We start from the raw sequence: 22,426 nt of genomic DNA, 5'->3' as shown, positions 1-22,426 counted from the left end.
TTTCCTATTAGAATCTGACCATACTAAGCAAGGGAACACATCGTGGTCAGTTCTCTAGCTATGCAGGAAGTGTGCTCTCCTCCTTGTCCTGACATGGCCCTGCTGCACAGCCATTCACAGGGAAGCTCAGTGTGATGCTGCTTCTCCTCCTCCCCCAGCTCTTAAGCAGCTGAAAACCGAGGCAATATAATCACTTATAAAAAAGGGGAAAAAGGTAATTATGTATTTTTTTTTTTTTTTTTATCCATACAAAAATGTGTTGCCTTTCATTTAGGTTTTAAACTGAATGGGGTTTTTTTTACAAGTTAATCCTTTACAATCACTTTTAATAAACCTACCAGTCCCTAAAATAGGTCTTGGTTCAATGTTAAAAAGAAAAAAAGTACGCTTTCCAAGTCTCCATTGACGGAATATGTCATATTTGTATATGAAGAGCACATCCTGGGTCATGGGTCCCATTGCTGTTTGAATTTTTCCATGGTATAGTTCTTTTTAAATAGCATATATTCAAAGAAAACCTTTTCATTTAGTGTATCGAACAGTGTAGAAAATAGAGGGTGTTCTAGTTTCTTTCATAATCTGTTTAGAGTGGTTGAGGCTGGTTTCAAATTTTACTATATGGAAGATTACATTTCAGATTAGTTTTAATTGTAAACTTTGCTAATATTTCAGAAATGTTAAATTACATGAAAATAAATCAGTCAATGCTGTCATTAGTATGTATGTAGCCCATGGTAATGGTAGCTGCTAACTGCAACGAATGGTACAATCTGCTAGTCACCTGAAGCTGAAGTTAAGGTATGACTATTTTTGCATAGTTACATTGGTCCAGCTTGGAGCATTTTCATTGTGCATGTGCTGTACCTGGTCAATCCCTGTGGAAGCTGATAATTGCTATAGTAGACACTGCTGCTACTGTGATCTCCGCTAGGTGCCGGGTCCCATCTCAAGCAGCTGCCCTGCTACTTCATGAACATAGGGAGTCATTCACTCGGCATGGGCAGCATGCAGAGAATACTTTATATTTTCTTTACCCACTTAAGCCCCGGAAGATTTTACACCCTTCCTGACCAGGGCCTATTTTGCGATTCGGCATTGCGTGACCTTAACGGACAATTGCGCGGTCGTGCGACGCTGTACCTAAACGAATTTGACGTCACCTGTGCGTTTTTTTTTTTTTTTTTTGCGGGACTGCGACATTACATGGGGTTACCAGTGACATTACTAGAGTAATCAGTGCTATACATATGCACTGTTACTGTAAAAATGACACTGGCAGTGAAGGAGTTAACTGTATTGGAGAGGGAGGGGTTAAGTGTGTGTCCTAGGGGCGTGTTTCTTGGAGAGGGAGGGGTTAAGTGTGTCCTAGGGGCGTGTTTCTAACTGTGATTGGCTGTGGCTACTAGTGTAAGAACAGAGATCAACGGTCCTACATAGCAGAACCGTCTGATCTCCATACTTACACAGGGAAGAATGACAGGCGGCTTTGTTTACATAACGCCTGCCTTTTTTCCGGTGTAACGGACGATCACGAGTGCCCACACGCGGGGGGGCGGTCCGTGACTGCGCGGGAGTGCGCCTCCGGCGGCGCGCTTGCTCCCTCGCGCCTCACAGGCTAGCGACGTAGCCCTACATCGATTTGCCTGTGAGGGGCTGACCGCCGCAGTAAATAGTCGTGCGGCGGTCGGCAAGTGGTTAAAAATGCAAACCATTATGTGGTTGGAAGAGATAGAGAGGCGGGGTGGTGACGTGACAATCGCCACCTCATCCATTCAGAGAATCCTTTCCAGGACCCAGGAGCTAGTGGGGATCACTGTAGTAGTGGTCTTTACTGCAGTGATTTTTAACTTCCATAGGTAACAGTCTGGTATGGAATATGCGTACTTACATTGAGTAAGATCCAAGATGGACCAGCATAACTATGCAAAAATAACAATACCTAAACTTCAGCTTTAAATGAAGTATGGAAGTGGGTGTAGCCAGCCACTTGTCTAAGTAATGAGTAAACCAGACATTCCTCGAAGAGACTTGAAATATTCAGGGGGCATTTGGGTGTGACCTGTCCTGAAGTGTTGCACCCTAATCAGGAAGAGGGCCTTTGGGTTATATGTCTTATAAGCACAGTATGGCAAGCGGTTCTGAATGCTTTTTACAGGTCATTTGCCCAGAGTTTACCTGTAAATGTATTTGATGGAAGAATCTATTGAGCCGCAATATTTTTAGATAAATATTAGAATTTGTTCAGGAACACAATTATGACTTCTTTGTTTTCTACATTTTAACCTAGATGTTGTGGAAGCCTTACTTGCACAACCAAATATTGAGCTAAACCAGCAGGTAAGCATTTTAATCTATTTTGTTGCTTTTGACTTTTAGACTCTAAGCAAATGATTTGTTTTATCTGTAAATGCACATGCAGCAAGGGAAGATGGCTTTGTCTTTTAAGGTTTCTAGCCGCAAAGTAGGACTATTCTTGTAGACGGAGTTATAAATATACGAACAGGAACTCCAATTGTTTGACAGATCTTTAAAGCATAACTGAAGTCAGGTTAAAAAAAACATGGAGAGGTAGGTTTTTTATGACTGGGGAGATTCTGTATGTCTCCTATATCATTGATGCTTCTCCCTGCCTGCCAACATTTTTTTTTTTCCAAGTATATACTGAGCTGTGCATGTCTCAGTAGGATTTTGTGCCTGGAAGAAGTAACTCCCATGTACATTTGATTGTAGTTATTTCATCCATGCCTGGCCAATCAATGCGCCCAAAGACTCTGAACCCAGAAGAAGACTTGGTGAAGATGGAACCACAGGGAGTAGTACAGCTATCGCACTACTATGGCTAGAAAAGAGCCATTCAAAGCACACGTCTGCCATAATGTTCAAATATACGGGACTTACATTGTACATTATGTCAAAGACTCCTGGGGGGGTTCCAAAATTCTAAAGCAGTTTATTTCCATTTTAATGAGCTGGCCTCCTGTGTATGGTTCACATTTAGCTCTAAATACTAATCATTACAGTTGTTCATTAGTCACTTCAGCTCTGGAAGGTTTACCCCCCCTTCAAGACTAGGCCATTTTTTGCGATACGGCACTGCGTTATTTTAACTAACAATTGTGAGGTTGTGGGACGCTGTACCCAAATTAAATTGATGTCTTTCCCCCCCCCACAAATAGAGCTTTGGTGGTATTTGATCACCTCTGCGGTTTTTATTTTTTTGTGCTATAAACAAAAAAAGACCAACAATTTTGAAAAAAAAAAATATATTTTTCTGCTATAAAACATGTATGTATGTATGTGTATGTGTGTGTGTATGTATGTATGTATGTATGTATATATATATATATATATATATATATATATATATATATATATATATATAATCATTTTTTTTTTTTGCTAGTAATGGCTGCGATCAGCGACTTGTACCAGGACTGCGACATTGTGGCAGACAAATCACACACGAATTGACAATTTTTGGGGACCAGTGACACCAATACAGTGATCAGTGTTAAAAAAAAATATGCTCTGTCACTGTACTAATGACACTGGCAGGGAAGAGGCTGACATCAGGGGTGATCAAAGGGTTAAATGTGTGCCTAGGGAGTGCATTGTGTGGAAGGTGCTTGCACTATGGGAAGACAGAGATCTGTGTTCCTGCTTAGCAGAAACACAGGATCTCGGTCTTCACTTGTCACAAAAATCTGCCTTGTTTACATAGGCAGACCACCATTCTGCTTCGGTCTGGAATGATTGGCGGGTCCCGGCGGACATTGGGTCAGCCGGACCCACTGATTGGCTTCCTCTGTGTCCAATCACAGCAGGAGCTGGTCGCCGGCAAACCCGAATGTGAAGAAGACGTACAGGTATGTAATTTTGCCTGTAGGAGCCACCGCCCCTCAGTACAAACACGGATTGGTCGGCAAGAGGTAAAGTGGTTGTAAGCCCTTACATATACCCAGTGGTGTATTTAGGTTTTGTGCTGCCCTAGGCCTGACTAAACTTGTGCACCCCCTAATTTAAATATGACGCACCCCTTCTTGTAAAGGCCACACCTCTTCCTATTTATGACCCGCCCTGTCATCTGTAAACCACAACCACAGTCTATCAGTGCCCATCAGTGTAGCCTCATCAGTTCCCATAAGGTCAGCCTCAGCAGTGCCCATCATCATATCATACCATATCATACCAGGAGGTAGCAGTGTGACCGCTTTATGGGGGTGCCAGACTGATTTGCCTCCTGGACCCTGCCCTCCAGCCCAATTTGCCCTATAAGACTGGCACTATACTAAAAGTGTGTAGCGCAAGCCGTCAGGGACTCTTTTTAGTGGGGGAGGCGGGAAGAGGTTGTTTTTATCTCGTGCGTGCTGCCCCCCTGCAAAGTGCTGCCCTAGGCCTGGGCCTTGTTGGCCTAGGCCAAGATACAGCACTGCATATACCCAGTAAAGTGACTGGCCTTAGGTGATCGAGATTAAAAAAATCCTCCTGCATAAGTTGTATCTGTTTCTCTACAGCAGTCTTTCCCATACATCCTATCAAAGTGCAGAATTTACACATAATCTCTCAGCTCTGAAAAGCAGGAGGCAGAGAGCTGAAGTTTCATCAGTGAGGAGAGCTGATTGGAGGGAGGTAACATACCTCCCTTCGTACAACACACATGAACAGAGCTGAGGCTGTCAATCACAGGTTGTGCTCTCCCCATCACCATTTTTCTTTTGGTATCAGGAAAACTCATCAGAAGTGACTTCTGCTTATAGCAGAGGTAGGAGGCAGCAGACAAAAATCACACTCTGGATTGAGACAAGTACACACTATAGAGGCATATGCTTTGAAATTATTTCAAGTCTGAGCTTTACAACTACTTTAACTGTATACAGGGAAAGATGTGTTAACTTTTTTTACTCTGGCCTTTTAACATGCAGTAAGATGAGTTGATTGTTTGAGGGGGAGGGGGGGGGGGTCATCCTAAATTATTATTGTACTGAAAAAATATTGGTCAGTTTGTTTTTACTAAATGAAATAAACACTTTTGTGGCTCTCTAGGCAGGTTTAAAGCAGTAGTAAACCACATCCTTTAAAAAAAAAAAAAAAACCTGCAAGACAATGGCATAATATGCTAGTATGCATCGCATACTAGTACATTATGAAATGCTTCTCTTTAGAGTGAAGCCCTCCAGCGCCACGCTGTCACCGCTGACAGGGCTTCCATCTTCACCCGGTCTTCCTTTTTTCCTTTTGGGGTTCACATGCTCCGGCTGTCTGAGAGGTCTGCGACAGAAGACATGGCTGTCCCTGCTCTGAAGGGACAGCCATGGGTATGTCGCCCCTTTCAGAGCTCATGTGCCAGAGACCTCACCGGCATCATGCAGTGTGAAAATCTCTTAAACAGTGCAAGTTTTGGAAATATTCATTGTATCTACAGGTAAGCCTTATTGTAGGCCTACCTGTAGGTACAAGTGAAAAAAAGGCTTTGCTAGCACTTTAATCAAAATGTTAAAATCTTACAGTAGTTGCGTCTTTAAAATAATAACAAGCAACCCTCATCTCCTTTGTGCAGAATAAGCTCGGAGACACTGCTCTGCATGCTGCCGCGTGGAAGGGATACGCTGATATCGTAGAGCTGCTGCTCTTGAAAGGTGAGATTTAGCGTTTCATCATTCATGCAAAGTAATTATCACGTTGCGTTTTTTTTTTTTTTTTTTTTTTTTTGTCGATGACAAAAGACCTCAGAAAAGTCGTTTGTTATGACACACATTCCTATTATAAATTTGTCATTAAGTAGCATCCGTGGGAATTTATCTTTCTTGGAAATTACGTTCAGTGGACAGGCCTAGCTGTACAATGTCCACTGATTTATTGCATACATCAATTATTGTTTAGGCACATTATTTTGCTGCATTGACTGCTGTTTATTATTTATAGCCTTCTTTAAGCGATGCTAATCAACTTGTTCTGTTTTCATCTTTGTCTTTGGTATCCCAGCGATTTCTAAGACACTGTGATGGAAATACTTTTCTTGGCTACTTAAATTTGATGTGCTATAAAAGTAGGTCCTAGGCCTGTCTGCGGGTTATACGTCTCTGCTCTGTGCTTTTGGTGTGGTCACAGTCGTGCATCATGTGCATCATGTCACCATAACGATCTGTCTGTCCACCACTCAGCTCTATAACTGCTTTCCTTGCTGTTCAGGAAACCACTGCTTTACTTCCTGGCAGGCTGGGTTTATGTTGTAATAGGTATGACTGAGCTTAGGCTGTTTGCATTTCATTGGGGAGATGCAAGATGTAGATGTAGATTCTAAATTACAAGTAAAGAAAATAGGTGTCCACCCCACAGGGATCATAAAGCACCTGGTTTTGTTGAGCCCTAGCCATCCTTTTTTTTTTTTTTTTTTTTTTTTTTTTTTTTTAAAGCTTCCCGCACAAATTATTATATTTTTTTAAATTTATAGGCTTTCTTTTGTACTCCATGACATAACCCAGAAGCATTCCTCTCTTGTAATCAGAAATGTGACTTTTTGTCTATGGGCCCTTTAACATGGGCATGCTCTGTTCCATTCAGAAGGACATCCATGAACAGATCACCTGCTGGATTTAAAGCAGAATTGGATAAATGTCACTTTTATGACTTCTCTGCCTGTTGAGTTTTTTTCGTCCACATTTAGGCAGCAGACTGTGGCAGACTAATTTTGGATCTATAGGCTGCCGGATGTAAAGAGTGTCTTTTTACATCAGGGTGCCTCAGATCCCTCAAGATTCCAGTTCCAGACCTTGACACTTGTAAGCACAAGTCCATAGCCTGCCCATAGACCTGCATACAGAGCTTCTGATCCAGTCTGTCCATCAGGCTGGTGTGAAAGGAGCCTTGTAGTTGCTTACATCAGCGCTAAAGCTATGGCTAATACAGATTGTCAGGTCAATGAGGGGTTTTCAAACCAGCTGAACAATCTTTTAGTTACATAGTTAGTCGGATTGAAAAAAGACACACGTCCATCTGGCTCAACCAATAAAAAAAAAAAAAAACCCAACCATACAATCCCATATACACAATCCTATACCTGCAGTTGATCCAGAGGATGGTGAAAAAACCCCCAGCAAAGCATGATCCAATTTGCTACAGCAGGGGAAACCCATTCCTTCCTGATCCCCCGAGAGGCAGTCGGATATTCCCTGGATCAACTTTACCTATAAATATTAGTACCCATTTATAATATGTACACCCAAGAAAGAATCCAGGCCTTTTTTAAAGCAATCTAGTGAGCTAGCCAGAACCACCTCTGAAGGGAGTCTATTTCACATTTTCACAGCTCTTACTGTGAAGAAACCTTTCCGTATTTGGAGACGAAATCTGTTTTCCTCTAGACATAAAGAGTGCCCCCTTGTCCTCTGTGATGACCTTAACCACTTGCCGACCGCCGCACGACTATCTACGTCGGCGGTCAGCCCCTCACAGGCAAAGTGACGTAGGTCTACGTCACTAGCTTGTGAGGGTCTAGGGAGCGAGCGCGCGCCCCCGGAGGCGCGCTCCCGCTCCCGAGTGGTCACGGACCCCCCACGCGTGTGACCGGCGGACCCGATGTCCGCCGGCCACTCTGCGATCGGCGGGGGAGAGGGAGAATGTCAGGCAGCTTGTGTAAACAAGCTGCCTGTCATTCTCCTCGCTGTATGAGAGCTGATCATCTGGATCTACTATGTAGATCCGTTGATCACTCTGCATACAGCTGAAGCCCCAGCCAATCACAGTTAGAATCACGCCCCTAGGGACACACACAGCCCCTCCCTCTCAAAGTTAACCCCTTCACTACCAGTGTATTTTTACAGTAACAGTGCATATGTATAGCACTGATTACTGTAGAAATGTCACTGGTAACCCCAAAAGTGTCAAAAATGTCAGTCAAGGGTCCGATCTGTCCGCCGCAATGTCGCAGTACCGCAAAAAAAATCGCAGATCGCCGCCATTACGCGTTAAAAAAAAAAAACAACAAAAATGACAAAAATCTTTCCCTTAGTTAGTAAACGCAATAACTTTTGCGCAAACCAATCAAAATACGCTTTTTGCGATTTTTTTTTTTTTTTTTTACCAAACATAGGTAGCATAAAACAAATTGGCCGAAAATTTTAAAAAATTTTGATTTTTACATTTTTTTTGGGGGAATTTCATATAAAAAAAAGGGAAAAATATTGCTATTTTTGCAAAATGGACGCTCTTTTTTTGTTTATAGCGCGTGATCAAAAAATCGCACAGGTGATCAAATACCGCCAAAAGAAAGCTCTGTTTGTGGGAAAAAAAGGACGCCAAATTCGTTTAGGTACAGCGTCGCACGACCGCGCAGTTCTCCGTTAAAGTCACGCAGTGCCGAATCGCAAAATACCCCCTGGTTGGAATGGGGGTAAAATCTTCCGGGGCTTAAGTGGTTAAAGTGAACAACTCAACACCAAGTTCACTATATGGACCCTTTATGTATTTATACATGGTGATCATATCCCCCTTTAACCACTTTACCACCGGAGGATTTTGCTGTCTTGCGTCCAGGCCACTTTTTGCGATTCGGCGCTGTGCGAATTTAACTGACAATTGCGCGGTCGTGCAACGCCGTACCCAAACGAAATTTACATCCTTGTTTTCCCACAAACAGAGCTTTCTTTTGGTGGTATTTGATCACCTGTGCGATTTTTACTTTTTGCGCTATAAACAAAAAAAGAGTTTATTTTGAAAAATTAACAATATTTTTAACATTTTTTTTATATGAAATTCCTCCCAAAAAATATGTAAAAATCAAATTTTTTTAAAATTTTTGGCCAATTTGTTTTCTGCTACCTATGTTTGGTAAAAAAATCACAATAAGCGTATTTTGATTGGTTTGCGCAAAAGTTATTGCGTTTTACTAACTAAGGGAAAGATTTCTGTCATTTTTTGCGGGACTGCGACATTGCGGCGGACAGATCGGACCCTTGACTGACATTTTTGACACTTTTGGGGTTACCAGTGACATTACTGCAGTAATCAGTGCTATATACAGTATATGCACTGTTACTGTAAAAATGACACTGGCAGGGAAGGGGCTAATTTTATTGGAGAGGGAGGGGTTAATGTATGCCTGGTGCTTACTGACGTGTGGGGGGGAGGTGACTGAGTGAGTCAGGGACAGATCGGATGTCCATCTATGCTGAACACTCCGATCTGTCACTCCCTGTCACTTAGGAGATCCGCCCACTCTGTTTACACAGGCGGGCGGATCTCCAAACTAGATTCCCCGACGATCGGGGAAGAGCGGAGGCGATCGCCGCCGCTCCTCCCCTGGCCCGACTCCCGCTGTGAATGAAAACAGCGGGAGCACGCCTCCGGCGGCGTGCGAGCGCCGCCTACAGGGGGAGGAGTCCAGCGACATAGGTCTACGTCGCTGGACGATAACGAGCCACTGTGCCGCAGTAGAGGCACAGTGAGCGGTCGTAAAGTGGTTAATCTCCTCTTCTCATGTGTTGCTAATGTGTACCCATAAATGGCCCTAGCATCATATCGGGCTTTAACTCAGGGATGACCTTTTGCTTCCTGGAAATCAGGAGCTGTGCAATCTGAGGAAGTAAAATTAAAACATAAATCCACTTTAAATGTTTTTGTTTCCAGTAGCATTCTTTGGCCTAATGTTAAATAGAAATTCAGACAGCAGTTCTACTTACAGGACAATTTCTGCTGTGCTCTCTCCTGCTGGTTGTTTGACATTTTTCAGAGTAAAACGATAAATCAAGTAGTGGGATAGTGACTCTAGAATAGCGCAGAAATTGTTCAGAAGGTAACCGCTTAGTTAAAGTACACTGATTTATTTATAAAGTCTAAATGATATGATTTAGATAATTGTGTTAAGTTTGTATTTTTTCTTCATCTTTCTGGTAATTTACTAACATTTGCTTCTTTTGATTAGGAGCAAGAACAGATTTAAGGAATAATGAGAAAAAGCTGGCTTTGGATATGGCAACGAATGCTCAATGTGCTTCCTTTCTTAAAAAGAGACAGGCACAAGGTAACACATGTCTACTTTGGTTTTAATGCAGGCATATATTTAGATAATGTTATGAAGTATCAAAATGTTTCTGCCCCTCACCAAGTTCCCTAAGTGCCCAGTCTGAATGACTCGATACACTGTACACAAACCACAAGTCCGGATGGCTGTACTCCAGAAAATGCACCCAACTTTATAGTAGTAGTAAAAGCACTCCAAAATAGCATTGTAACCTCATGGGGACAGAGGAAAGTCATTGCGTTTTTCACAAACTCAGCGCTTCTTCATGGCTCAATACACATTTGGGCCATCAGAAGACTGTTTGGCAAAGTGGTCCAGACATTGCAGGTGTGAGAGTCTGTTACAGCACCCGTGTGAAGCTACCAATAACAAGTCTGTTCAAAGAGCAGTAATAGCTACCAATCCAAATTCACTTTTTATTAAGCTTGTTACACTAAATTAGAACCTGTAAAAGCAAATGCTTCAAACAAGAAACCAAAAAATATTCAGTTTTGCTATGTGTGATATCAAATCGGCACAACTAGAAAGGTGGTAAAGAATAAATACAAGTCCTGTCTGTGGATACAGGGATCGATTTCAGATGATCACAGATAATGTCCAATGAACAAACTGGTGAATGTCTTGTGACCCTACAGTACACAGGGTTGAAAGATTAATGTTTAAAATTTATTAGAAGTGATGTTGAACATGTTACACCTAAAAATGGGTGTAATATGTTCAGAAAGGTGAACTTGTCCTTTAAGGCAGCGGTTCCCAACCTTTTTGCCACTGGGGACTGGTTTCACGTAAGTAGATTTTTTCCGGGGGGGGGAGTGCAAGTGCATCACTCATTGTCTAGGGCAGGGGTCTTCAAACTTTGGCCCTCCTGTTGTTCAGGAACTACAATTCCCATCATGCCTTGTCACGTCTGTGAATGTCACAGTTTTACAATGCCTCATGGGATATATAGTTCCACAGCAGCTGGAGGGCCGTAGTTTGAGGATCCCTGGTCTAGGGGAATCCATGGCAGTGTTGTCAGGGGAATGGCTGGTCATCAATGATTGCGGCGCATTATTTCTATTCTAACATTGTCCTATAAACTTAAATAGTTTAACTCACCATAATGCAGAATCGGTGGCATACCTGAGCGTGTCACTTGCCACCAGATGCAGCTTTCCTTTGCCACCTTCGCCTGCTCCAGTCACTTGTCACCATCACTTGCCACCTTCACCTGCCACTAGATATAGCGTGTCACTTGCCAACATCACTTGCTACCTTCACCTGTCCCTGGATGCAACATGTCACTTGCCACTTTCGCCTGCCACCAGATGCAGTGCTTCACTTGCCACCTTCGTCTGCCACCAGATGCAGCGTGTCACTTGCTACCAGAAGCAGTTTTCTCTATTAACAGAGGAGCAGTACCGCTCCCCCCCCCCCTTGCCTGGGTGTCCCTGGGGACCGGCACTGTCCTGTCCATGAAATCCCGCATCCTCATGTGCAGTGCCGTGGGATTGGCACTGTTAGTTGTTGCCTGGCATTTGTGTGTGCTTTCAGGGGAATCTTCAGCTCGGTACCGGTCCGTGGCCTGGGGGTTATACTCTTATGATTTTGAGTGTGAGAGATGCATTCTAAAATACTTAAAAAGATAACTCCACTTTTGTGGGGGGGAAAAAATTAGCAAATAAAGAAAAAATAATATAGCGTATTGTTATAGTCCTATTGTGATTGAATGTTATTAACCACTTCCTGCAAATCGACGTTGATTTATGTCGGCTCAGAGAAGTGGTTGTACCGGCATGATGCCTGCAGCTAGAGGCATCAACCCGGTACCATTTTTTTAGAGCCGGTGGTCGGCTTTCAGGTGATAACAGCCGATGCGGCTCGGGAGCCACTTGGCCGTTACCCCAAAGAGCGGGAGGGGAGGTCCCCCCTCCCAGCGCCTTCCGCGGCTCTGCCCGGGTCTTTCGTCCCACTGGGAGACCCGAGCAACCAGCCGGCACGTCCAACGGCTGGTTGGAGTCCTGAACAAAGCCGAATTCGGCTTTGATCGGGTCTGCGATGTAGTAACCCGAAAGCGACGTGATGACATTATGGCCGGGTTACTTGGCGGCTAAAGGCGCCAAAATTAAACAATTGTCAGTGTTCAAAAATGCAGATTTTGGCATTTTGAATACATTGAAGTGCAGTGGAGGGGTTTGGGGTGTTTTAGACCACTGATCCTTCCATAAAGAGTACCTGTCACTGCCTATTACTGTCACACGGGATGTTTACATTGCTTTTGACAGCAATAAAAGTGATCAGATTTATTTTAATTTTTTTTAAAAACTGTGCTAAAATTAAAAAATTTAATAAATAGGAAAAAAAATAAAAAAAACTTTAAAGCACCCCTGTCGCTAAGAGCACATACGTATGTTGTGCCCGCAAATAAAAGCGGTGTTCAAACTAAACACGTGAGGTATCCCCACGATTGCCAGAGCGAGAGCAATAATTCTAAAAAAAAGAGCTACTCTGTAACTCTAAACTGGTAACCGTTAAAATTTTTTTAAAGGGTCGCCTATGGATATTTTTATGTACTGGAGTTTGTTTTTGGTTTTGGTTGTGCGCAATTTTAAACCGTAACATGTTGGGTATCTATTTACTCACCGTGACATCTATCACAATATACAAAAAAATAGGGCTAATTTTTTACTGTTTATTTTTTTTTAAACGCAGTGAAATTTATTTTTTACCCAAAAAATGGAGTTTGAAAGACCGCTGCGCAAATACCAGGTCACAAAAAATATTGCAACGGCTGCCTTTTTATTTTTCAGAGTCTTTGCTAAAAGATACAGATTTTTAACTTGTAAAACAACATGTGTCTGAAATGGGCTTGGTCCAGAAGTGGTTAAAAAATACCTTTCGTTTTCTATCTGCAGCTCTCTAATTTTATGAAAATGCAATGCAATATGGCGACCTGGAGGTGTTCTGTACAAATAATGTCCCCCCCCCCCCCCCAGAAACATAATTTTTTGCTTGTGTAATTGGCTCACTGATTTTCCCAGAAGTCTGCACTTAGATACAAGTCAGATTTCTGGCATCCCCTGCAACAAAAATGTCATTTTTGGTGAGATACTCCCAATAGGAACACGTCTAAAGGATGCAGGCCCAGCAGATTTCCTCATTAGTGCCCTGCAGCTGCTACAGCTGATAGATAATTATGAAACCACTCCCATTAGGCTCACTGAGGACAGAGGAACAAACAATGATTTCTTCAGAATAACAAAAGGTAAGAATCTGCAACAAAGTTTGTTAAAATCCTGGCAATATACAGAGATCACCCAGAGGGGAATGGATTTTTTTTTCTCTCAACAAAAGTGGGAAAAAAGTTCTAGGACTCCTCTCTCGGGTCTTGCTCCTCTCCCTCTTCCCCGCTCCCCGACTGTTGTTACTGACAATAACCTAGTGCCATGCTTTGGAGTTAGAGCAGCTGTAAAAATGAAACCGCTCCTGAAATAAAGCTGATTTTACTAAAGAAACAATTTGCATCCCAACCTTGCTCAGTTCAAATACCTAGTGATAGATTTTTTTTAAAAATACTAACATGATTGGATATTTGAAGTGAAAAGGATTTGGGATAAAATTTTCTGCATACCAGAAGTCATTGAAAATTTTTTAATTCTGCACATGATTTCCTGCATGTGGTGGTGCTTTTTTCCAAGTTTTTTTTTTATTTATTTTTTTTACCTGGTGACTTGGTGACAAACTTTCAGTCCAAGGAAAATAATACGTATTCACTTTCAGTATTAGGATAAGAAGAACCCTGCTCTTCTGCTAGTCTTTATAACATACAGGGATTTAGAATGTTTTCAACTATTGCTGAGTAGGGATGATCAAACTTTTCAAAGGTTCGGTTCGACCAGAACACCCGAACTTCCCGAAAGTTCGGTTCGGATTCCAGAACCCAAATGAAATCAATGGGACCCGAACATCGTTAATCAAAAAACACCATTTGAAGCCCTAAAACCCAATAAATGCCCCTAAAAAGTGCCTAGGGTTCTGGGTCATGCCCCAGGGACTATTAATCACACAAAAAAAAGTTCTTAAAAATTGTCGTTTTTGATAGAGAGCCAATTATTGAAAAAATTAAAAAAAAAAAAAAAAGAGATTTCTTTGTATTTAGTGTCTGGTGGGTCTAAAACGTGTACCTGTGAAGTTTTAGCTCTGTAGCATGTCCAGAACTAGAATTATAGCATACCAAACCTTCAAAAATGACTTTTTTGCTTAACCGCACCTTTCTTTTGCTCCTAATCAACGGCACAGCCAATGTGTATGATGGGGACATAATGCAGTGCACTGGGAACAAGATTAGAGTTTTTTTTTTTGGAAAAAGGTGCTGTTTCTTTAAATGTGCATATAATTAACGGGTGTATTTTCACAATGGGGCTATTATTACCAAATGTTTTCAAGAAGTCAAAAGATGTATGTAGTTGCACTTTATTTCATGTAAAATGGTGTTTGGTGCACTTTAACTAGAATTCTCACAAGAAACAGACATATATGCACGGATACATTGAGGATTAGGGTTAGGGGTAGGGGCCACAATGTAGTGCAGAGTGAACAAGATTAGAGATGTTTTGGATGAATACTGTTGTCTCTTGACTTTGAATAGAAGTAAAGGATGCTTAAAAATTGGGCCTTTGGTGGTGCCGACGATGCCTTGACACCATAACCCTATGAAAGTGCTGGTCATGAAGGCAATAATTGCCTTTGTAAGGAAAAAAATTACAATGATATGCATCTGTGTGACAGGTGCGCAAAAATTGTTGTTTGGGTGTTGGCGGAGCCATACCACTGTAAGCCCAAAGAGCTGGTGTTGAAGAAGGCGTAAAAAATATGAAGGTGTGCACCTGTGGAACAGGTGCGCAAACATGGTAGTTTTGATGTTGGCGGAGCCTCCCCACCGTAACCCCATAGAGCTGGTGTTGAAGGAGGCCCAAAAATTATAAAGGTGTGCACCTGTGGAACAGGTGCGCAAACATGGTATTTTTGTCATAACCAAAATGAGGTTCTGTGAACGTAAAGAGAATGAGAGGAGGGTTTGAGGGTGGCACCATGGTCCAGGCTTAAACTGAGGCTCAGCAGCCACATCACAACGATAGCCTAGTCTACAAGGTCTGCATCAGGTGCATCAAAGCTTGATATCCACGACTGATTCATTTTAATGAATGTCAAACTGTCGACTGAGTCGGTGGAGAGTCTCGTTCGATGGTCAGTGACAACGACTCCTGCTGCGCTGAATGCCCGTTCCGATAGGACACTGGAAGCAGGGCAGGCCAACAACTCCATGGCATACTGGGCCAGTTCTGGCCAGTGGTCTAATCTTAAGACCCAGTATGCCAGTGGATCGGCTTCGTCACATGAAAAGCCCTCTGTGTCACTTTGTGCCCTGACGTAATCGTCCACCATGTGATGCAGACGCTGTCGATGCGATGTGGCAGCTGAGATGCCTGGGCGGTGAGGACTAAAAAAAGACCGAAAGGCATCCGTCAACCGCATGCCTTCTCCAACGCTCCTCTCGTGACCAGCAGTAGAATCCATGGTAGGTTGTCCCCGCCCCTGCACCCTACGGGAGTCGGGGAACGTGTTCACCAGAATCCTCTTGAGACTGTCCTCAAGGGATTTGATCCTGTGGACTCTCTGGGTGGATGGGAAAAGCTCAGAGACTTTAGACTTGTAACGGTGGTCAAGTAGGGTGGCTAACCAATAGTGGTCAGTCTGTTTAATGGCCTTGATTCTGGGGTCCTTTCGCAGGCTCTGAAGCATGATGTTTGCCATTCGTCGCAAATTAGCAATGGCCTCAGAAGCTGACTCCTCGGGGTCACTCAAAACGACATTATCTTGAACGGGCTCCTCCTCCTCCCCCTCCCAGCCACGCACTACTCCAAAGTGTCCCGAGGGAGTCAAACTAGGCCTTGCAGATTGCCGCATGTCTTCCTCCTCCTCCTCCTCAAAGCCTGCAAAAGTTCCAGAAGAATCGTCCTCCTCCTCCTCCTCTTCCACCCCTGGATCCTGCTCGGGCCTCTGGGAGCTAGGCATAATGGGGTCAGGATTCTCAGGATAAAGGGGGCCTTGAGAGGCAAGGAAGTCCTCCTCTTCCTCCTGCTGCTCTGCCTCCAGCGCCCTGTCCATAATGCCACGCAGAGTGTGCTCCAACAAAAACAGTACCGGTAGGGTGTCACTGATGCATGCGCTGTCCCGGCTGACCATCCTTGTGGCCTCCTCAAATGGCGAGAGGACAGCGCATGCATACTTAATCAAAAGCCACTGCTGTGGTGAAAAGAAGCCCAGGCGCGCAGAGCCAGTGCTGGTGCCGTACTCGCATAGATTTTCACTGAGGGCCCTCTTCTGCGTGTACAGGCGCTGCAGCATAGCCAAGGTGGAGTTCCAGCGGGTGGGCATGTCACAGACAAGGCGGTGTACCGGCAGGTGAAACTGGCGCTGCACTTCGGCCAAACGTGCAGTGGCACTGTACGACCGCCTGAAGTGACTGCACACCCTTCTTGCCATCCTTAGCACATCCTGCATTCCCGGGTACAAGTTCAAAAACCGCTGTACCACGTGATTCAGGACATGCGCCAGGCATGGCACATGGGTCAACTTTCCCTGACGAAGGGCGGCCAAGAGGTTTGACCCATTATCGGTAACCACCATCCCTGGCTGCAGCTGGCATGGTGTCAACCACCTCTGGGCCTGTGCCTGCAGAGCCCCAAGAATCTCAGGGGCAGTGTGCTGCCTGTCCCCTAGACACACAAGCTGCAGCACTGCGTGACACCTTTTGGCCTGAGACATAGAATAGCCCTTTGAACGCTTATGTGGTACCTCATCGTATTCAAAGGACCATTCTGCAAAGGAGGGCATGGAGGAGGTAGAGGAGGAGGAGCAGGAGGTGGTAGAAGTGATTGATCTACCCGGATCAGCGACACCACCAGCTGTTTGCAGACGTGGGGGCAACACTGGCTGCAGCACCGAGCCCTGGCTACAATCCCTTCCGCTGCCAAGCAGTGTCACCCAATTAGCAGTGACACAAATGTACCGTCCCTGCCCATGTTTGCTTGACCAAGTGTCAGCCGTCAGGTTTATCTTACGGCTGACTGACTTGGCCAGGGACGACACTACATTGCCTTCCACATGTTCGTATAGGGATGGCAGGGCCTTACGGGCAAAGTAATGCCGACTTGGCACCTGCCACTGTGGAACTGCACATTTTGCAAAGTCGCAAAAGGGAGCAGACTCTACCAGGTTAAATGGTAACAGTTGCAGAGCCAGTAGTTTTGCCAAACTACTGTTTAGACGCTGGGCATGTGGGTGGTGGGGAGTATACATTTTTTTTCGTTCCAGCATGTGTGGAATCGAAATTTGGTGTCTAGATGTTACAGCTGGTGGTGTGCTGGAGGTAGATGCAACACTGCCTGCTATATCATCATCCCTGTCAGTGGAGGCTGCCAACAGGTGACGAGTGACTATAGTAGGGCCAGGAACAGACTGATGTGCAGGTGGAGCACGAGGAGGACTAGGAGGCCGACTGACCGATCTTTGGCCCTTTTGTGGGTTCTTCAAATGCTCCTGCCAACGGGCCGAGTGGTGGGTTGTCAAATGCCTGTTTAGGCAGCTTGTACCCAGGTGGTTGACATTTTTGCCACGTTTTATACACTTCTTACAAATCTTGCAGATCGCAACTGTTTTGTTTGCATGGGATGTCTCAAAAAAGGCCTAGCAAGAAGAGGTGTGTATAGTGGCCCGGGAGACAACAGGTGCGGCCTTAGATGGAGCGGGACGTCTGCTCTCCCCTCTTGCTTGCTCTGCCTCCTCCTCAAACTCAGACCCAACATCTGACTCCATAAAGGACTGAGCATCAGGCTGGAGTAGATGGCCGACACTGTGGTCAAACAGCTCAGCTGACTCCTCTGCCATGTCTGAAGTTGGGTCTAAGGGAGGACGTGAGGTGGACATGGACTCATCTGTATTTGTTCTGCCAACTGCAGAAGACTGACCACTTTTCTCTACCTGGGTCACTGTAGTTGCAGATGATGCCGATGATGAGGGTTTGGTAATATAGTCCACCACCTCCTGTACGTACTGTGGACGTATAGCTTGGCCACTGCCGGAGAACAATCCAAATGGTGGCCTGGCTGAGGACTGACCACCACGTCCACCCCTGCCTCTAGACACCCTAGAAGCTGTGCCCCTTTCCGCAGAAGGGCCACGTATGCCTTTTCTTGGTCTACCTGACATATTTTTTACTGAGGCTTTGGCAACTGTGTGCAGTGAAAAACGCACACTGCTATGCGACCCACAGTTGTTGCTGAATACAGCACAGCAGATGCGTGTCACTCACAGTTGCAAAGCCTTTTGCACAGTGGACCTAACGCTTTCAAGAACAGGCGTTAAGTTGTCACTGAGGCAATGTATTTTGCTGCCTAGCAAGCACGTATACCTGCTGTAGATATATCAATTCAGCAGCACTGTGCAACGTGCTCACTACACAGAACTCTCACACTTTCACTTTCCCTACAGAAACTCAATTATTACATCTAACTACTGTGGTACAAAGTTCCCTAACTACACTAGATATCCCTTTCCTCACACTAAATAGAAAGCTCCATACAGCAGAAGACTGACACTGTCCCTTTAAAAAAATTTTTTTTTGTAACTCAAAAAACCAGCACAATCGCTGTATCTAACTACACTGGCTGTAAGCTGAATGCAATTCTGCTATATGGAGCTTTAGAACCACTCGTCTATGCAGAAAATGTAGTGTAGCAAAGCAGGAGTCAGAGAAATGCTTCTACTCTCTTCAACAGGCTATGTATCACTGTGCTAGGGTTTAGGCGGGGCTATCTTATATACTGTGGGGCGTATTCACTCCTGATTGGCCTCTGGTCCCCGTAGTCACTCCAATCACGTTCCTAGGAGACTCCTGCCCCCTCATTGGCTTTTGCTGACGTTTCTGGGCCAATCACGGGCTTTTAAAGCCCAGTTCCTGTCCCAGTGCATTTTGGGCGGTTCTGGTGGCCGAATTCTGAACTTTTACCGCAAAAAGTTCGGAATTCGGCCGAATATCGAACATCCAATGTTCGGGTCGAACCGATGGTCGACCTGAACCGTTCGATCATCCCTATTGCTGAGGACTAACAAACCAACTGATATCAATCATCAGAGACGGACATCTGAGACGGAGTACAGGAAGTTATCAGCTCACAGGATTGCTGGCAAGATCTACAGATATATTTTTTTTTAACTTCTCAAACTGTTCTACCAAAACCCTTTCACTGGTGTATATATAAAAGACTGAAAGTGACTAAATAGGATAATTTAATTGTTAGGGTTTACATACCCTTAAGGGGAGAGAGAAATCATTTTTTTCCTGGAGGGAAAAAAGGTGACGTTAATACATGTACATAAGGGACAGTGGAAATGAGGAAAAAAAAAAGATAGATATATATAGATCTAGATGTATATCTCTAAGCTCTGTGGTAAATAAATTGGTTCTAAAGGCTCACGGTTGTTTTTTCCTTAGTGAATTCTCTTCATTAAGGTAAAAAAACCTTCTCGATGCAGCTCCCCCCCAGCCCCCCTTATGCTTAGCTCCATCTTGATTCAGAAATGTACATTAGAGCAGCAGCTCTCCCAAGTCTCTCTCTCCTCCTTGGCTCGCAGGGGCCATTGCTGCTGTCAATCACAGCCATTGAGCCAATGAGGGGGGGCGAGCCACGCTCTGTGTGAATGGACACAACAAGCAAGAGGCTTGCTATTGGGGGCATTTGGCAGGGAGGAGGAGCCAGGACCACTGGTGGGGGACCCAAAAAAGAATGGATCGGGGCTGCTCTGTGCAAAACCATTGCACAGAGCAGGTAAGTCTAACCTGTTTGTTTTTTTTTTTGTTTTATTTTTTAATTCTTACCTTTTTAGAATTGCTTTATCTTAAGACCTAAAAGTTAGGTTTTATTATTTATAATAAAGCGTTCTTTACTGGTGTCATTATTCTAGATCAAATGAAAGTTATTTGAAGGACCGAATTACTATAGGCAATACAGCCACTACTTCTTTGTATTGTTTTTTAAAGCGTAACATATATAGGCAAAGGTTGCTGCTATTGTAACTTGTCTTTAATTTGTTTTTCAGGAGTCGTACGAACGTCCAGTAATGCGGAAGAATATCTTGACGATGAAGACTCTGATTAGTTCTCAGCTGTAAAAATAAATGCAACAGGTTTAGCTGCAAATTTGTCATTCCAGTATGCACCTCCATTTAAACAGGACCTAAACTATGCAACGTCATTGACGGAATGTGTTTTATTACTGTACCTACCATTTTTTTGTTTATTACATTAAAAGCAATAGCACATTGTTACATTGTTTTTGTATACTGTGCACTTGACTTTTGTTTCTACCCCTTTTTTTTTTTTTTTTGTTTGTTTTATTTCTGGATCTACGTACTGTGCCTGATCTTCTTCTTTTTCTTTTTTTCAGTTTCTTTTTCTTTTTTTTTTTTTTTTTTTTAATGACTAAAAGAAAAGGCTAATATTAATTAAAATGTTTCTACTTGTTTAGACAATCAAATTGGTAATATTTAATTTTGTTTTGCATATGTAATAAATGTTTCTTAAAATCTGTTGTCTGCTTGTTCTCCAAATCCAGGAGTTTTTCAATTCGATTTTTATGTAAACGTGAAAAAAATATATACTGCTTAGTCCAGAACGTGGGAATCTATGTATATGTGTCTTCCTGGACTTGCTGATATTTGCATGTATTTATAACATTTTATTGGTGAATGTTACAAAGAGATTAATGTAGGCATGAAATAGTATTGTTCAAATGTTTAGCAAATATTCTGTAAATTTGGACTTTTGCAAAAGATGAAATGTTTACGAACAAATTGACTTCTCCTATGAATACAGCACCACTAGTGAACTTGTGAGAAATATGGAAGCTCCATTGCTACATAGTTTTTAAAAGGTGCATGCTCTGTGGATAATGTTATCTGGGTTCTTCATGCTCTTAGATTTTTACTGCTTAGTGAGGTCTTGGAACACGTTTTAGGAATAGAGGTTTTCAGAATTCTTAAGATTTTTTCTTGTACCAGGATATTGAAGCCAAAGTCAAGTTTGCGGCCCCAGAGCCTGGATCTTAATTATACTGAATGCTCACACATTTTACTTTAACATAAAACATAAATCCAGATGTTCCAACTTTCTAAGGGAATAAATCTACCTGTAAATAATGACTGACAATTGGCTTTATAAACAAGGCATGTCATTTATAGGGGAGAAAATAAAATGGAACTACCTTGGAGGAAGAAATAGTGCCCCATTGTTGGTGGCAGTGGGAAGAACGGTGCAGGAATTAGTGCCTCATTAATGTCAGTGGGAAGCAGAGTGCCCCATTGTTGGTGTTAGGGGAAGAAATAGTGCCTCATCATTGGTGTCAGTGTAAGGAATAGTGCAACATTGTTTGGGTATGTGGGAGGAATTGTGTCCTCTCAATTGGTGTGCCAAAACAACTAATTTTTTTATCAAAATAGTTAACTATTTTCATAATTGATTAGTTGGTCAGCTGATTAGTTGGCCTGCATACAGAATGCGTTATTTGTTTACATATCTGGAAATACAGTCAAGCACGCATACAGCTTAGTACACCATCCATGTCAGTAAGTGCCTGAGAACTTGTGAATGTGTGAGGAGCAATGCCTCATGGGACATGTAGTCCTGCGCAGGAAGTAAGTGGTTGTAAAGGCAGAAGTTTTTTGTTTTTTTTACCTTGCTATAGGAGCACTCTTATGCTATACTTTGCAACTTACTTTTGGGGCACTCTGAAGGCAGGAGGACCTAGAAGCGTTGGTGGGGGACCCCAGAAGAGAAGAATGAGGGCTGCTCTGTGCAAAACCATTACACAGAGCAGGTAAGTATAACCTCAATCAATTTAGAGTCTGTGCAGGGAAGATCAGCATCTGAACCCAGAGAAGGTGGAGGCTGATAGACTGGAGGTAATAAAAGGCATTAAAATTACATTTAACCACTTGCCTACTGGGCAAACCCCCTCCTGCCCAGGCCAGTTTTCAGCTTTCAGCAATGTCGCACTTTGAATGACAATTGCGTGGTCATGCAAAACTGTACCAAAATAAAACTTTTATCATTTTTTTTTTTTTCAACCAAATAGAGTTTTCTTTTGGTGGTATTTAATCACTACTGGGGTTTAACAAACAAAAAAGACCAAATATTTTGAAAAAGTTTTTATAGTTTGTTATAAAATTTTGCAAACAGGTAATTTTTCTCCTTCATTGATGTGCGCTGATGAGGCTGCACTGTTGGGCACTAATAAGGCGGCACTGAAGGGCACTGCTAGGTGGTGCTGAAGGGCACTAATAGGTGGCACTGATGGGCACTGATAGGTG

At 43.3% G+C, this 22,426-nt stretch overlaps 1 protein-coding gene across 1 annotated transcript in view; it reads left to right on the top strand.

Moving 5' to 3' along the window:
* Nucleotides 1-20,486, top strand: part of OSTF1 (osteoclast stimulating factor 1) — a 63,459-nt gene extending 42,973 nt beyond the window's left edge. Inside the window, exons 7-10 of the mRNA XM_082243541.1 lie at nucleotides 2,288-2,337; nucleotides 5,558-5,636; nucleotides 9,920-10,018; nucleotides 20,159-20,486. Of these exons, the coding sequence (XP_082099667.1) occupies nucleotides 2,288-2,337; nucleotides 5,558-5,636; nucleotides 9,920-10,018; nucleotides 20,159-20,217 (287 nt within the window). The 3' untranslated portion in view covers nucleotides 20,218-20,486. The remainder of the gene's footprint in view (nucleotides 1-2,287; nucleotides 2,338-5,557; nucleotides 5,637-9,919; nucleotides 10,019-20,158) is intronic.
* Nucleotides 20,487-22,426: the final 1,940 nt, after the last annotated feature.

The sequence above is a fragment of the Pelophylax lessonae genome (genome assembly GCF_965119305.1).
Source record: "Pelophylax lessonae genome assembly, chromosome: 1".
Classification (NCBI taxonomy): Eukaryota; Metazoa; Chordata; class Amphibia; order Anura; family Ranidae; genus Pelophylax; species Pelophylax lessonae.
Note: the sequence above shows the minus strand (reverse complement) of the source record. Positions and strands in the feature narration are given on the sequence as shown.